This window comes from Callorhinus ursinus, unplaced genomic scaffold, assembly GCF_003265705.2.
Source record: "Callorhinus ursinus isolate GAN/ISIS: 27379988/994484 unplaced genomic scaffold, GSC_fseal_2.0 scaffold119, whole genome shotgun sequence".
In the NCBI taxonomy this organism is placed as follows: domain Eukaryota; kingdom Metazoa; phylum Chordata; class Mammalia; order Carnivora; family Otariidae; genus Callorhinus; species Callorhinus ursinus.
The window spans coordinates 603,365-619,970 of NW_027397181.1; the positions used below are offsets into that span (position 1 = coordinate 603,365).

The 16,606-nt window shown below is 53.9% G+C and overlaps 1 protein-coding gene across 2 annotated transcripts in view; it reads left to right on the forward strand.

The window, feature by feature from the left end:
- Positions 1 to 16,606, forward strand: part of UROC1 (urocanate hydratase 1) — a 42,434-nt gene that overhangs the window by 14,795 nt on the left and 11,033 nt on the right. For both annotated transcript variants that reach the window (XM_025860267.2, XM_073889858.1), the window contains exons 7-16: positions 1,590 to 1,656; positions 1,743 to 1,886; positions 3,573 to 3,661; positions 6,137 to 6,199; positions 6,512 to 6,691; positions 6,993 to 7,090; positions 7,947 to 8,019; positions 9,705 to 9,826; positions 11,472 to 11,542; positions 14,519 to 14,617. In XM_025860267.2, the coding sequence (XP_025716052.1) occupies positions 1,590 to 1,656; positions 1,743 to 1,886; positions 3,573 to 3,661; positions 6,137 to 6,199; positions 6,512 to 6,691; positions 6,993 to 7,090; positions 7,947 to 8,019; positions 9,705 to 9,826; positions 11,472 to 11,542; positions 14,519 to 14,617 (1,006 nt within the window). The remainder of the gene's footprint in view (positions 1 to 1,589; positions 1,657 to 1,742; positions 1,887 to 3,572; positions 3,662 to 6,136; positions 6,200 to 6,511; positions 6,692 to 6,992; positions 7,091 to 7,946; positions 8,020 to 9,704; positions 9,827 to 11,471; positions 11,543 to 14,518; positions 14,618 to 16,606) is intronic.

The window sequence follows — 16,606 nt, forward strand, 5'->3', positions numbered from 1 at the left end:
GGAGCACACCCTGTGGCAGAGGGTAGGGGGCCCATGCAGCCTTGTGGGCGGTTATGATGGTTTCACCCATCTCCCTGGGTGGGTATTTATTATCTTAGCACTCACTATTTTTTATGTTGTTTAATAGACAACCTTCCAAGGTAAGTATAATGCCTCCCCCTTTTTTGGAAGAAGATGCAGAGGTTCCACATGGCCCGGTGCCTTATCCAAATTATGGGATAGACTTGGCATCAGGCACAGAGCTACAAGGATCAGGATCCACCGTTGATCCAGGAGAGAGGAGGGGCCGGGGAGAGTTGCTGGGGGACAGGAACCCGGTAGAAAAGAGATAGGGAGTTTAAATTGATGAAGGAGAAAAGCAAGCATCAGTAAGCCCTGGAGCATCTTACCTCAGTGGTCCTCAGGGAAGAGGAAGGTTCAGGCAACAGAAGAATGCTGTCCTTCCCCCATTGCATTGCCAGAAAATCCAAGTGTGTGATAATTATCAAGTAATGGATACAGGCATGCTCATGCATTGCCGGTGACAGTCACTTTGGCATTTGAGAGTATCTATTCATATTTGAAATGTTTGCACCCGAGGACCCAGCACTAGTCTTTCCTGATTCCTTCGCTGGGCCCCGGGAGAGGGGGAGCAGGCAGCTCACAGCCACTGAGGTGTTGGTTGTTTGCATAGTGAGACCGCAGGGGGCAGGGGAACATTCTGTGGCTTCTGATATTGCGTGCTGTGGAGCCATGAATAGGAACGAGCAGGATCTGTGTGTGCGGTGGTGGAAAGGACCGCACCACTGATGTGCCCCGCCGTGGACACAGTACCGCTACCTACACAGTGAGGCCATTTATGCAAATAACACTGATACTAATGACAACGGTGACCCACATGCGAACAGTGCTCCTAGGGCCCTTCGTGGCAGTCAGCCTCACCGAGGCATGGCACAGCGGCTTGGTGAGCCCAGATACACGCGTGTGCGGTGCCAGCCCCTCTCTGAAGACACCACCCCTGCCTCCTGCAGCTCTGTGCTGCCCTCCAGCAGGTAGACTCCCCAGTGAAGGTCACTGAAGGTCATAGGATGGAATCCCACAGAACATACTCTTTCACGTCTGGCTTCTTCACGGAGCCACTTGACACACCCTAGGACTTCGGTCGTTTTCTTTGCCCTCTAGCATTTCGTTGTGTTCATACACCGCCATCGCTTCTCTGTCCTCCGTGATGGGCAATCCAGTGGTTTCACGGGGTGGCTGCTGTGAATACAGTTGCTGTGAACAGTGGTGTGTGTGTCTTTACGTGGGTGTGAGCCTGGACCGTGAAAGTGCTGGGTCTCACTCAGCCTCCGCTGATATGGCCCAATAGTCCCCAAAGTGATTTTACCAATTATAGTACAATTTTGAATAAAACAAAATCTGTTATAAAAGATCCAGGAGGTCAGAGGGGACCAGAATTGGGGGACTGTAGCTTTATCTCTATTTACTTTTTTTTGAAGGAAAATGTATTAATGCATTTGGGGGTAATTAAAAAGGAATTTTAAGCCATGTAATGTGGAAGCTGTGCCTGGCTCTGGGCTCACCCCTGGCCTTGCCTTGTCTGTGGTCAGGTACGGCCAGATGACCGCAGGCAGCTACTGCTACATCGGTCCCCAGGGAATCGTCCACGGCACAGTGGTGAGAGACAGGGCCACACCTGGCTGCAGGGGTGGGAGGCTGATGTGCTGGAAGGGACAGCAAGCGCCTGCCTCTTCTCCTGGCAGCTCACCGTGTTGAATGCGGGCCGACGGTACCTGGGTGTCAAGGACCTCTCTGGGAAGGTCTTTGTCACCTCCGGGCTGGGCGGAATGAGTGGCGCTCAGGCCAAAGCCGCAGTCATCGTGGGGTGCATCGGTGTGATAGCAGAGGTGAGCCCAGCAGGAGCCCGGTCCCTGCCCACGGGCTTCCTCCCTCCATCCAGAGCCACTCACAGCTCCCTCTTCTCTTGCCACCGCTGCCCCGAAGCCTCCCAGTGTGAGTTCCCACGGCAGCGTATGCCTGCTGCCTTCAAAGTACCCATCCAACGCCTGCTGATGCTTTCCCGTGAAACTGATCTTCTGTGGGCACTGCTTCCCTTATCCCACCGAATCCTGGGAGTACGGCTGGTGGATAATGAATGTGGATAAATGAGCATAGACTTCCCCACTCAGGTCAGAGTCAGGCATCAGTGGAGGTGTGTGCAGGCGGCTCGTGCTCAGAGGCTCTCACAGCTTTCTTGGGGAGTGCCAAGGGCAGAAGGGAGGAAGGGAGAGGAGGCGAGGAGTTTTAAGACAAACCTTGGATGGGGTCGGGGGTACTTTCTCATGGGAGATGTTATTTCCAGCTTTCAGGGGGACAGAGGATGGCCCGAGTGTCCTTGCACAGATGTCTCTTAAGCAACTTGTATTTAAAATAATCAATATGCCAGAGTGGAACATTTTGGGGGGCCTGCCCTTGGCCCCTACACGGAAAATAAGTTATAGCAGCTAATACTAGCTTTCACAGAGGTCATCCCCTGGAATCTGCAGGAAAGCAGCCTATGTTTTTATTTTTATTTTTTAAAGACTTTATTTATTTACGAGAGAGAGAGAGAGAGAGAGAGAGAGAGAGAGAGAGAGAGAACGAGTGGGGGAGGGGCAGAGGGACAGGGAGAAGCAGACTCCCCGCGGAGCAGGGAGCCCGATGCGGGACTCGATCCCAGGACTCCAGGATCATGACCCGAGCTGAAGGCAGCCGCTTAACCAGCTGAGCCACCCAGGCGCCCGGCCTGTGTTTTTTTTAAAAGCCTTGACTTCCCCTTGCCTCATCCTCAACACTCATCCTCATCTACGTTCCCCTGTATCTTCAAAAGGTGTTTGCCCCAGAGAGAACATTCAGTAAATATGTGTAATAAGATTCCCAAATCGTAAATAAGTAATCCTAAAGAGAGAGAAGCCTTGGTGGTACACACCTCTGTGATTCACACTTAGTTGATACTGAGCCTGTGTCATACATTCTTGTACTTCTTAGGAATCCACTTGGCTTCAGGTAACAGGAAATCAAACTGTAGCGGCTTCCACAAAGAGGGTCTTATTTTTCTCACACAGCCAGCAGTGATGGCATTGGTCCAGTAGCTCAGTGATGTCAAGGCCAACATCTCTAGATTGTCTTGGGTTTCCCTCATAGATACAAAATGGCTGCCCCAGCCCCGGCCTATCCCATCTCCATTTAAGGCAGGAAGGAGGGAGAAGGGAAGTGCCACCTATGACTGAGAAAATAATACTTAAGAAACCCCTTCTTTTACCTCATTGGTCAGTATTGGATCAAATGGAAGTTCTTACCTAAAAGGAAGGCTGGAGACAGTGGACAGCGTAGTTGTGGGTTTGCCTGGACTGGGGCTGAGCACAGTGTCCCCCTGAAAATCTGGGTTCTGTTGATAAGGAAGGCAGGAGGGAGAATAAGTATTGGAAAACAGCTCACAGCCTCTGCCCTGACACTGCGTTATAAAAAGTGGGTGACCTACATGGGGGACGTCATCTTCCTAGTGGAGGCTGGCATGCCCAGTAACTGGGAGACCCTGTGTCTCATGATCCCAGGTGGATAAAGCCGCCCTCATGAAACGCCACGAGCAAGGATGGCTGATGGAAGTGACCGACAGCTTGGACCACTGTATTGAAAGACTCAGGTACAGTGCCTGACACATGAACATGGGGAAGTGGGGAGACCCCAAGAAGGGGCCTGGAGGCTGGACTGCTTTACATGGGCCTGTTAAATGCCTGACACTTGGCCACAGGTGGTGCCTCACCAAGTGACCCCACAGAGGTCGTACTGTACCAACATCACAGGACAAACCATGGGGTTTGAATCACGACCCCGAGATCAAGAGTTGCATACTCTACTGACCGAGCCAGCCAGGCGCCCCTTCTAATTCCATTAGAATTTCTCACTAGTCCCTAGGGCTAGGGTGCAGGTAACCCTGGAGTTCCCATACCTGGTGGTCAGACACTTGCTGCTAGATGATTTTCTTGATATTGAGCCACCATTGTGCAAAGACTGTGCCTTGTATTTCTCACTGTTGTGGCCTCAGTGCCCAGCCCAGAGCCTAGCACATAGTAGGTGCTCATCTAATCTGTTGGAGGGAAATGAGCCTTTGAAAGATGGAACTGTTCCTCAGCGTGACTCCAGGTTAGGGGTAAGCTGATCTTCCTTCCCACTCATGCTCTGGTTCTCAGGGAGGGGGACAAGGGGTTGGCAACATTTCCCTCTGGTTTGATGTTTTCTGAGGTATTTTTGTGGGAATGGGGGAGGACTGTCCTGGGGGCTGCTGATCCAATGCCATTTTGTTTGTTTGTTTTAGAGAGAGAGAACACAAGGGGGCAGGGGAGGGGCACAGGGAGAGAGAATCCCAAGCAGACTCCCTGCTGTGCGCAGAGCCCTACACAGGGCTCCATCTCACGACCCTGAGATCATAACCTGAGCCAAAATCAAGAGTTGGACACTTCACCTACTGATGCCAGTTTTTTGAAGCATCCTCTTACTTTGCAGAACTGAGCTCTGTTTGGGGAAGACACACCGCACAGGGGTTCTCCAGCTCTGCTACAATTAGATTTGCCCAAGGCTCTTCAAAAGGGGCTTATAGGAAAATGTTCAAGCATATACTGAATTGAGAAATACTCCCATTACCAGGATTGGATACTATTTGACACTGATCTTTTAAAAATACTAGTTTGACCCCATTGCACGCCTGTGTAAGACTCTCGGGTGAGTTTCCATTAAATATAGGAATATAGGAGAAATTCCAGACTTCTACTGGGACATTGATGGGTCTGGCTCCTAAACCTGTTAATGCTGTTGAGCATCCTGAACACACTCACACACTTGCATACATGTGCATGCACTCATACACACACACACACACACACACACACACACACACACCACAGAATCAGGTCAAATCTTTTTAACAGAGTGCCTGAAGCAGCCCGTCGGGTTATACTTCTGCTCCCTGAGCTGTGGAAGGCACAGATGGGAGTGGAGTGAGCCTCTGGGAGTGGGGGCCCAGTCCCCATGCTGGTCTGCAGCTGGGCTCCCATCTTCCTTCTCCACTGGTCACGACTTCCACGCTCCTCACTGCTCTAGGACTATATGCCTTTTCCTGCTTCCTTTTCCTTGCGCTTGGGAGAGAGGGGCGCATTGGCTCCACTGGCATCTCTCTGCCAAGAGTGGTGTTCAGTCAAACTGCATCTCTGAGTGGGTGCCCAAACTCTCGACGTATTCGTGCTTTCTGACACTTCTCCTACCTGTGGGGCTTTATATATTTTGTATTAAATATGCTGTCTTTTTTTTTTGTCCTTTTATTTCTCCCAATAATGTTTGGAGTCATCTTTTTTTTATTTTAAGATTTTATTTATTTATTTGAGACAGACAGAGAGAGAGAGAGAGCATGAGAGATGCGGAGGGGAAGAGGGAGAGGGAGAAGCAGACTCCCCACTGAGCATGGAGCCCAAGGTGGGGCTCAGTCCCTGGGCCCTGAGATCATGACCAGAGCTGAAGGCAGACGCTCAATCGACTGAGCACCCAGGCGCCACTCATCTTTTTTCTTAGATTTATTTATTTTAGAGAGAGAGAGCACAAGCACATGCAAGCGGGGGGTAGGCAGAGGGAAGGAATCTCAAGCAGACTCCCCACTGAGCACAGAGCCTGAGGCGGGGCCCCTATGTGAGGCTCGATCTCACGTTCCCGAGATCACGACCTGAGCTAAAATCAAGAGTCAGACGCTTAACTGACTCAATCACCCAGGCGCCCTCTGGAATCACCTTTAGTGATGTCTGCAATTTTAGGATCACCTTGCATGGGTTCCAGAACAATCCCAATCAGTGTGCTAACAGCAACAGCCCTGATTCTGTGAGTCCTCTCAAGAAGGCTTGTCACTGTTGTCATTTCATTTCTCTCATCTGGGGCATTCAAGTCTGCTGTTACAGTTCTGGGTCCTCAAAAGCCATGCAGCAGAGGTCCCTGCACCTTGGGCCCCGATGCTGGCACGCAGGGCTTGTGGTGACCTCCAGGGTCTTCTGCATTCCTGCCTGCTTGGTGTTGCTGGGGGAGGGGCAGCTGTAGGCAGGTGCAATGGGCCATCTGCTCTGCTCTTGTGCCCTTCTAGGGAAGCAAGGAAAAGGAAGGAGGTGCTCAGCCTTGGTTACCATGGCAATGTGGTGGATCTTTGGTAAGTGGAGGATGGGAGTTGGCAGCCTTGGGGACCCTGCGTGAACCTCCCTCTCCAGGCAAGGTACTGATGGTGGCGTTGTGCTCCCCAGACACAAAGCTTCCAATGTACTCAGCTTAACGCTCCGATCCCAGTTTTCAAGGCTCAGATCCTGGCCCGACTTTACAGCAGCCTTCCTACAGATGTTCTTTTGAGAGGGGAGGGCAATCCCCTCCCAGCTGGGCCGTGAACTCAGGCCCCAGAGTGTGTCTACCCTTGCCCTGGGCACATGCAAGGTGCCGCCCGGCATTGATCACCACATATCTTTCCCAGGGAGCGCCTGGTCCACGAATTGGACACAACAGGGGAGCTCTTGGTGGACCTGGGGTCAGACCAGACGTCCTGTCACAACCCATTCAATGGTGGTTACTACCCTGTGCAGCTGGGCTTCGCAGAGGCCCAGAGCCTCATGGCCTCCGACCCTGCTGCATTCAAGGACCTGGTCCAGGAAAGGTGACGATGTCCCAGGGCTACTCCAGCTGTGGGGGGGTGGCGGGGCTGCACACAGCTGGCAGGAGCTTTTGGACTGGGTGTCTCTGGCCTCTGCCTGGTTCTGCAGGGGCCAACTGTGTGGCCTTAGGCGAGACCTTTAATCTCTCTGAGCCTGTATCCTCCTCCGTCAGATGGGATGGAAACAGAGCTGGCTGAGCCCCATGGGGTGCAGTTGAGAGGTGACAGGGGTGAGGCACAGAGGGCCTGCTCTCAGAACCTTACGGGTGGGCAGGGCTGACCACGAACCACCGGCCTCTTGCAGCCTGAGAAGGCAAGTCTCCGCCATCAACAGACTGGCCAAGGAGAATTTCTTCTTTTGGGACTATGGCAATGCCTTCCTCTTGGAGGCCCAAAGAGCAGGTGAGACACAACAAAGGCGAGGTGAGGGGGCCCCAGTCTCCGCAGGCTGGGAAGGGCCAAGAGCCTGGCACTGTGCACTCTCCCTTCTCACCAGCCAGGAGTGGGCCTGGCAGGTCCCCCAGGGGAAGTGGGGACACAGCATGCAGCTTTCACTGTGCCCCTGCCCAGGCCTTCTGGGAGCTGGTCCTGCCAGGTCCTTGGCCTCGCTGGGCCTCAGTTTTTCCATTTGCCTTAAGAATGTCAAGTGACACAAAGAGTTGGTAGGATGCCCGGGATATAAGTTCCAGCGAGGGTGGGGGTTGGGGGGGTGGGGGAGGGAATGCAGCCTAACTTTTCTGTGAAGGAAACTCTTTTTAAAATTTAAATTCAATTAATTAACATTTGGTGTAGTCTTAGTTTCAGAGTTAGAGGTCAGTGATTCGTCAGTCTTCTATAACACCCAGGGCTCATTCCAGCACCGTGCCCTCTTTAATGTCTGCGGGAGACTTTTCTGTACAACGGGTGGCCCGTGCTGGAAGGTAAAGTGCAGAAGGTACAAAACTACACAGAGGAAGGTCGCCCTCCCAGCCCTGCCCCTGGCTCCCCTCCTGGAGTCCAAAGGCTCTGCTGGGCCTGTCGGGGCACCAATGGATATGGGGGTAACATGGGTACACCCTGCCCGGCCCCACACCAACAGCGGCACTTGCTGTCTCCCAGCCCCAGTGGGGCTACCCTAGAAAAACAGAGCATGTCCACTGTTTTTCCCTGGCATCTTTGTTTAAATCCCTGTGCGGAGAGTGGCATGAGTCCTCGCCTTGGGGCAGGTGGGCCAGCCCTCATACCCTCCACTGATTCTGTGCGGGTGCTCTGCCCACAGGAGCAGATGTGGAGAAGAAAGGCGCCAACAAGACGGAATTCCGCTACCCCTCGTATGTCCAGCACATCATGGGGTAAGTGATGGGGTCACTTCCAGCCTCTGGGTCCTAGACTCTCAGGTTGGGAAAGTCCTCAGGTAGGGAGAAACAGGAGATAACTGGAGGGAGATCCAGCTGAGAGGGGGAGGCCTCAAGGTCAAACCAAGCAACACAGGGGCAGGGGATGGGAGGCCTCAGGATGCTTCTGGAAGGTCTGCCAGCCCATTTGTGCACAAGATGGGACCAGAGAGGGCAGGGAGAAAGGCGATGGTCTCCTTCTCAGGTTCACTGTGGGTGAGGAAGCAGAGGCTCAGGGGCCGCACAGCCAGGCTACACACAGCGGGTGCTGGGCGCTGTCCGGAGAGGGGCGTGGGCCTGGGCGACGGGTGAGGCCAGGGGCCTGGAGACCACCTAGGAAGGTAGTTTGCCTAAGGCAAACCTGGCCAAGCCCCCACATTTACTGTTTCTCCCAACTACTTCGATGTAGTTCATTGATTTTCAGGTTGTCTTTGTAACAACACTAAAAAGGAATTTCTGCCGTCTGTGTCCCAGCTCCCTGCTCCTGCAGCAAGAGATGGTGCAGATCTAAGAGGAGGGACAGAGAACCAGAGGGAGGGGCAACACTGAGGGGAGGGGGGGGCTGAGGGGGAGGGGTAACACTGAGGGGAGAGGGGGGCTGAGGGGGAGGGGCAACACTGAGGGGAGAGGGGGGCTGAGGGGGAGGGGTAACACTGAGGGGAGAGGGGGTTGAGGGGGAGGGGGTAATGATGTAGGAAAGACATTAGGGTTGGAAGCTGAAGGCCAAGAAAGAATTCTTGAGACATCTTTGGTGCAAAAGGTGATTTTATTAAAGCTCGGGGACAGGACCTGTGGGTAGGAAGAGCTGCACCGGGGTGACGAGGAATGGCCCATTATATACTTTCAAGTTGGGAGGAGGTTACGGATGGCGTAGGTCTCTAAGGAATTTGGAAGCAAGGTTTCCAGGCCTTTGAGGGGGCTAGCTATTGTTGGGAAAAGGTCATTTATTACCGTCTAATAAAACCTTAGTCATGAGATGGGGTATTCAGATGGATATTGGTGGGCCATATGCTTGGGGAATGAGTGCCAACAGGTATCTTGGGGGATAGAGATAAAAGACATTTCTTTTAAAGGAATTTTTATATGTTAAAGTAGGCTTATAGGGTCCTGGGGAGGGGGTGCTGTCAAGCTAGGATTGTCTTTTGCCCTTAGCCAAGTATTAACATGGAGGCAGTTGAGTCCCTAGAGGAATGTCTCTCTGCCTGTTTCAAGGACTTGTCAACGGGCTGTAGGCAGTAAGGGAATTGAATAATTTTTCTTCTGCCATTGTTTCCCACATCATAAATACTGAAGGGAAAGGGGGGCTGAGGGGAAGAGGGGAACAGGGGGGAGGGAGGGGGTTGAGGGGGAGGAGGATACCAGGGAGGGAGGAGGCTGAGGGGGGAGGGCTTCTAAACCTGCGGTCCAGTTAGTGGGTTAGGGGCTTCCAGCAATGATTCTGGACACTGAAGCTCTGACTTCACTAAGTGTGCGCACATGCCACGCCCCCAACACACACCCCAACCAGCATGCAACTTTCACCCCCTTCTCAGTTCTGGAGCATCTACAGGCCTTCCCTTCTTGGTTCATGGTAGCCCCGCCCCCGTGAGTGGGTGCAGCCAGTCTGCGGAGCCCCAAGGCCAGGACGCATTTTGTCTTTGCAGGGACATATTCTCCTTGGGATTTGGGCCTTTCCGCTGGGTATGCGCGTCAGGGGACCCCCAGGACCTGGCAGTCACAGATAAGCTGGCCACGTCTGTGCTAGAGGAGGCCATTTCTGTTGGAGGTGAGGCTGTGGCATGAGAGATGCTCACAGGCAGGTGGCCCAGCAAAGGCTGGGGTAGCAGCCCCCCCCCGATGCAGCCCCCTTCTCTGCTCATCCCCTGCCTGGCCCCCGCAGTCACGAGAGCATGTGGCCTCGGGTTTATGCCTGTCGACAGTGCTTCTGATTCTTCGCAGCTGTCTGCTGTGCCCCACTCTGCCTTCCCTCTGTCAGAGCTCCTGTCGTGGCCTGTGGTTTCTCGGATAGAGAGCGTGGCTCTGCCTTCCCACGTGGATGGTGGTGGTTGTCCCCCCACGGACGACCCGCCCCCGCCCCTTGTTTAACCTCAGTCCCTTCCTGTGTAGTGGATTTGACATGTTGCTTATCACGTGGAGACGAGGAGGCAAGTATTTGATGAAACTTCCTCAGCTGTCCTAGCTCCTGCCCTCACTTCTCCGCAGCTTTTCTGCAGGTCGCGGGCGCCTTCTTTCCAGTTCTCTGTGTGGGTCCTTCAGCCTTGGCTGCTTGTTTTCAGTCCCCAGGGGCCATTTCACCCTGCTGCCCACCCAGGCTCGGTGGGCTGGGGCGGGTTCAGGTTACCCAGAGGCAAGGCCGGCAGTACCGGGAGAGGGTGGGCGGGCACCTGTGTGGGAGGAGCCAGGCGGGGCGGGGCGGGGCGGAGGCCTCCTGGGAAGGAGCAGAAATCGCCAGATGCTGTATGGTGCTAGAGGAGCCAGCAGGATGGTGGGTGTTCACCCAAACGTCCCTAGAAGCAGCTCTGAGCTGTTGCACCTGCTGGTGGCCACGGTGTAAATACTCTCGGGGTGGCTGATTTCCAGCGCGGCTCCACGTGGAGCGGCTGCAGAATTTCCCCCAGGCAGGTAATCTCAAGAGCAGAGAACCTAGTAAAAGGTAGTAAAGTATTTAGGCAGTGATGACCTGTGAGCATTGCCTTCAAAATGTTTAAAACTGTGAGTTTATTTAATTGAAATTTTAATGATGTCTGTGTCAACTACTGTGTCACACAATTCCTGAAGATTTAAGTCTGCTCCCATGAGCTGGGAGGAGCAGCTCCCAAGCAACACAACTACCACCTGACTCTGCACACCCTGCACACGTTAGCTGACTGGCCCGTCTTACTGGGATAGGCCAGCTTCTTTCTACCTCAGGGCCTTTGCACTTGCTGTTCTCTCTGCCTAGAGCACTGTTCCCTCAGATCTTTGTGTAGCTAGTTCCTTAGCATTTAGGATGTAGCTTGACCATTACCTCCGCAGAGAGGCCTTTGGTCCCCCTGACCCACCTCCCTAGTGACTACCTCACCACACTTTTATTTCCTTCGTCGCACACAGCAGTCTCTGTTCCCAGGGCCTGGCACAGCACCTGGCATACCGTGAAGACTCAATAGATGTTTGCTGAGGGAATGAGTGTATCAGGCAGTGGGTTGCACACGTCTGTGCATTAATTCATGTGACTATTGGCATTACTGGTCCCAGAAGTCAGATGGCTTGTTGTGGTGCTGGGGATGGGGGCTTCCTGACCCCGTGTCTGGGCTCCATGATGGTTGCAAAACAGGTGTCTGTGCTGAGCAGCTGTCAGAGGGAGGGCCTATGCCTGAACCTAACAGGGCAGAGGCCTCTGGTGCCTGTGACACCCTGCTTTCTCCCTGCAGTGAACCCGGCTGTGAAGCTGCAGTATATGGACAACATCCGCTGGATCCGGGAAGCCACCAAGCACCAGCTGGTGAGGGCTTGGCCTGGTGGGAAGCAGGGGTGAGGTCTGCTTGCCACGCCCAGGCTGGTAGATGTGAGCCCCGAGACGGTGACATCATATCCCGTGAGACTGCTTAGGTGGCAGCCTCCTTGGCCTCATAGGAGGCAGCTGCAGCCACCTCATCCAGAAGGCCACCGGACAGAGAAGCCCAGGGCCTTTCAAAAGGTGCCCTGGGGCCCTGGGGCAGTGACCAGGGTCAGTTAGGTCGTTGCTCACCCAGTTACTCCACAGATAGCTCAAGAGAGTCAGGCCTCCTGGCTCCCCAGCTGTGTGACCTGGGGCAAGTGGCGCAGCCTCTCTGAGCCTCCCGTGTTGTCCGCACAGCAGAGATGCTGCGGGCGGTCTGCACGCCCAAGCTGTGGTGGCGTGCAGGCTTGGAGCAGGCCCTCTGGGACAGCCTGTGCATGAGGCACAGCCAAGGCCAGGGCTGAGCAGGGGGGCATGCTGCTGCCTCACTCTGGGCGTGTGCTCACGTGCACGTGATGCCAGGTGGGGACTGCTTTATACAGACCAGTCAGAAAGGTGTCTCCGGGGAGCTGAGTTGGGAGTTTAGCTCTGAACACTGGGGGTTTGGGGGGTGGGGGAGGACCAGCCAAAGCACAGGTCCTGAGGTGGCAGCAGGCTTAGTGTACTGAGGACAAACGAAACATGGGCATTTGGCTTGCACGCCTTTGGCCACAGACCTCGATGGCCAGACACTGCCTGGTGGACACACGTCCATCCCTGGCCTGGGGGTCCTAGGGCCAGAGGGGGACTCCCTTGAGCACCGCCCCTGCGTCCTGGGCTTCTGTGGCCCAACACCACCCACCCAAACTCCTCCTGGGCCAGTGGTTTGCACGCGTGTTTCCGCCACAACCCCCGTGCCAACAGAGGTCTCTGGGACCGCCCGGAATCTGAGAGGACCTCCGGACTGTTGGACTTGAGGATCTGGGCCACAGGGAGGTTGGGCAGGAGCGGAAATGTGCGGGGCCAGTCCAGAGGTGGCCTGGAGAAGAGAAGGACCCAGCCTCGAGGGAAGGGCTCCCACCGAGCAGGAAGGGGCTGGCGGGAGGATGGGAGGTCAGGGGCGTGGGGAGTGGTCCTCTGGATGCCGCTGCAAGGGTGACAGAGAAGCAGGACTGTCTCTTCTGTGTTTGAGTTGAAGTTTTCTGGAAGTTATGTTCTCCATACTTGTTTCATGTTGCTCTTTGCCTTAGGAAAGATGGTGATCGCAGAAGCCCATGCTTTTTTAACATTTTAATTGAGTGTAAAGTATACTCTTGATGGAGCTGGCAATCCAATACCAGTTCCTCCTCGATTTTCTTTTTCTGGATCCAAGACATCTGAAAATCTCTGCAGTGCTGACTTCGACTCTAGTTCTTCCCACAGGGCTTTGAGGCAGCTGGTGGGAGTAGAGTCAGGCTGTGGGTTAGCAAGCCACGTGCGAGGAAGAAGCGGCTCACCTCACCGTGCTGGCCGGCGCCGCGGCCCAGACGAGCTCTCTTTTCAGGCTCACGATCACGGGTGCGGCTAACTCCATCACCTGCTCCTGAACCTTCCACCCCATTCCAGGATGAGTGGCCGGGCAGCTGAGGGAAAACCGACATCCTCTTTGGAGAATCCAGAGTTTCTCAGCCTCGGCACTACTAATGTTTGGGGTCAAATCATTTATTTTTTCAACTGTGGCAACATATATATTACCATAAAATTTTCCATTTTAACCATTTTTAAGGTACAGCTCAGTGGCTTTTAAGCACACTTACATTGCGTGCAACTGTCACCACCATCTATCTCCAGACTTCTTCATCTTCCCAAGCTGAAACTCTGTCCCCATTAAAACATGATCTCCTCATTCCCCTCCTCCAGCCCCTGGCAGCCACCATGATGCTTTCTGTCTCTGTCTAATTGACGGCTCTAGGGACCTCATGTAAGTGGGATCATGCAGTATTTGTCCTTCTGGGACTGGTCTCTTTCACTCACCACGATGTCCTCAAGGTTCATCCATGCTGTAGAGTGTGTCAGAATTCCCTTCCTTTGCAAGGCTGAATAATATTCCATCGTCTGCTTAGAATGTATCTATTTTGCTTATCCGTTCATCCGTCAATGGATACCTGGGGTGCTTCCACATTTTAGCTATTGTGAGTAATGCTGCTGTGAACATGGGGGTGCAAATATCTGTGCGAGTGTCTGGGGGCCAGATAAGTTTCTGTTGTGGGGGGCCATTGTGGGATGTTTAGCAGCACCCCTCCCCTGCTGGCAGCACCCAAACGTGTCTCCAGGCATCGCCCCACATCATCCTGGCTGAGAGCCACTGTGCCAGACAGGGATTCCTGTTTACTCACTGCAGTGTCCGTTTCCTGATAGCCCTTGTCTTACCCTCCGAGGGGCTGCTCCTGGCGTTTCCGTCCACAGGCGCTCGGCCGTGCCGCCTACTGCCCAGGTGGTCATGGCAAGAGGCTCAGCCTCTGTGCCCTGGTTTTCTCATCTGTAAAGTGGAGCCTAGGATGAGAATAATAGCACCTTCCTCATTAACTCACCAGTGAGCGACGGTATGCAGAGTACTCATGGCTGCGCCAGGCACAATCCAAAATTGCATTAGGCGGCGTTAATATTATTTTTATTGAAAGGACTCAAGCAGGGGTATGCTCCTAATAGTTAACATCCCTAGCATGGGCGGGTCAGGGTTTGGAGACCCCTCCTGGGGTTAAGCCTTGAGGTGCTGGGTCACTGAGGGACGTCTGGGGGCCTCGACTGCATGCAGACATGTAGGGGGTTGGCGTGGTGGCCTGGGGGGCTGCACGTGAGGGCCCACCTCAGGCCTGCAGACTGTAGAGCTACCACACACCTTGGGGTCCTCCACGACCTCCCTCGAGGGGACTATCTGGCTGCTGGCAGACCTGTCACCCAAGTCTCCCCCTGCGTATCACTAGGTCACCAAGGTTCCTCTTCTTTCCCTTTTCCCTTCAGGTGGTGGGGTCCCAGGCGAGGATCCTGTACTCAGACCAGAAAGGCCGTGTGGCCATTGCTGTGGCCTTCAACCAAGCCATCGCCCGTGGGAAGATCAAGGTGACGCGTCCTGTGCTGCAGGCAGGAGGCCTCCCCTGGTTTCCTTCCCTTCGGTGACGGCACAGCCCTGAGGCCCCAGGGTCTGTGTTTGTGTCAAGTGGGTGGCAGATAACTGGGGACCAGGAGTGATGAGGCCTGTCCTCAAACCCAGTCTCTGAGATGTTCCCTGCTGTGTGACCTTGGGCGAGTCAGGTGCCCTCTCTGAGCCTCAGGTTCCATCTTCTGTGAGAAGAGACTAATGTTTTTCTCATTAGTGTGAGGATTGAGTGAGTCATCTTTCTTGAATTATCTTCTTTTTTTTTAAAAATTATCTTTTTATAAACCATGACAAACTTCCCTGGCTTTTCCCCATTTTCCTCCTAGTCAGCCGGCCCACCATGGAAGACATGGAGCTCTGGGCACACTCATTTGGAGGGCCGTCTTACTCCCGTTCCATAGGCTCATGCCGCAGAGTTCTTGCTGGCGTCCCTGTGTTTGGGAGAGCCAGTACTAATGATCAGATATGAAAGGGAAATCAGGTTGGATGAACGTGACACCTGTCCCAGTGGGTGGTTTTGGTGGCGGCAAGGACAGCAGCCCCAGCCCAGCTCAGGGAGTGCTGCCAGAGCACCCTGCTAGTGTGCTCAGGAGGAGGGCTGGGGCAGCTCTGGCAGGACGTCTCTCTAGGTGCGCTCACGTCCAGGCTGCCATTGGCTGGTTGGCACGGAGAGCTGGATGTCTTATTCATTCATTCCACGTGTGTGATTGAGCGCCTCCTCCATGCCAGGCTTGTTCTAAAGGACTGGGGACCACGTGGCGGAGAGCCAAATAGACAGGGTCCCGACCTCATCCACGCACTAGTGTAGGGAAACTGATGATGCAGGAAAAAGGCATAAATTCAGAGGGAACTTCAGATGGTGATGAACATGAGAAGAAAATGAATGGGGGTAATGGGGTGAGGGTGATGGGGAACAAGTGGCAGGGAGTGGGTAAGCGGTGGGAATGTGTGGTGACTTTAGACAGGGTGGTGAGAACAGGCTTCTAAGTGCTGATGTCGAACTGAGACCTGAATATCTGGAAGGTGCTAGAATCCCTGGGGGTTGGCAGTTCAGAGCAAATGTGAAAAGCAAGCTTGGCCTGTTCAAGGAAAGGAGAAAAGGGTTTCTTAATTCAGAGCAATGGGGAGTTCCGCTTTCAGCAAGATACCTCCTCTTACGCAGGGAGCCCGTGAAATCTTATGACCACTGGGGAGGGCTGGGAAGACCAACACTCATGGGGTCAGCCATAGTTCCTTTGTGAGACACTCAAGAAATTTCCCTGTTTTAGTGCGGGAAGAGCTTGCCTGTTGCAGCTGGGCTGCCTGCCTTCCTCCCCCCGAGGACAGCCAAGAGGAAGGGGCAGCTGGGCCAGACTAGCTCTTACCTCATGCTTGCAGGCATGGAACATTCCCCGTTGCCCCAGCCCTCCACGTCTACCATGCAATTGTTCCAGTTAGAACTTGTTTTTTTGTAATGGAACCACCCTGTACCTGGCACAAGGGAGCCTGGTTGACCTGTCCTTAGCCACAGCCCCACTCAGCCTTCCCCAGGGCTGCACTGTATTCTGTCATTGGGGCGGAGAGATGCAGAGCTGCCTGGCAGCACGTCACAGACCCCCAAGCAGCCTGAGATCTTTGGGAAACAGGAAGAGTTGCCAACACATGCATTTGAAAAATCAAACCCCCGTGCTTTCACCATGTGAAAAGTCTCTGTCCTCACAGAGAATGGCAGCACAGAAAGGATCCTAGTGATTTCCTTGTCCAGAAAACCAACGCCCAGAGAGGAAGCACCCACCCGGCACCCCTGGGCTATCTGTCTGCCTCTTTCCTTAGAGTGCAGGCTCAGGGGAAAGCCCAGACTCTAGTATACTGTGTGTGGATTTAAATCCCAGCCTGTCCACTTACCAGCTCTATGGCACTGGGCAAGTTTCTTCTCCTCACTGGACCTCAGTTTTCCTGTCTATAAAACAGGC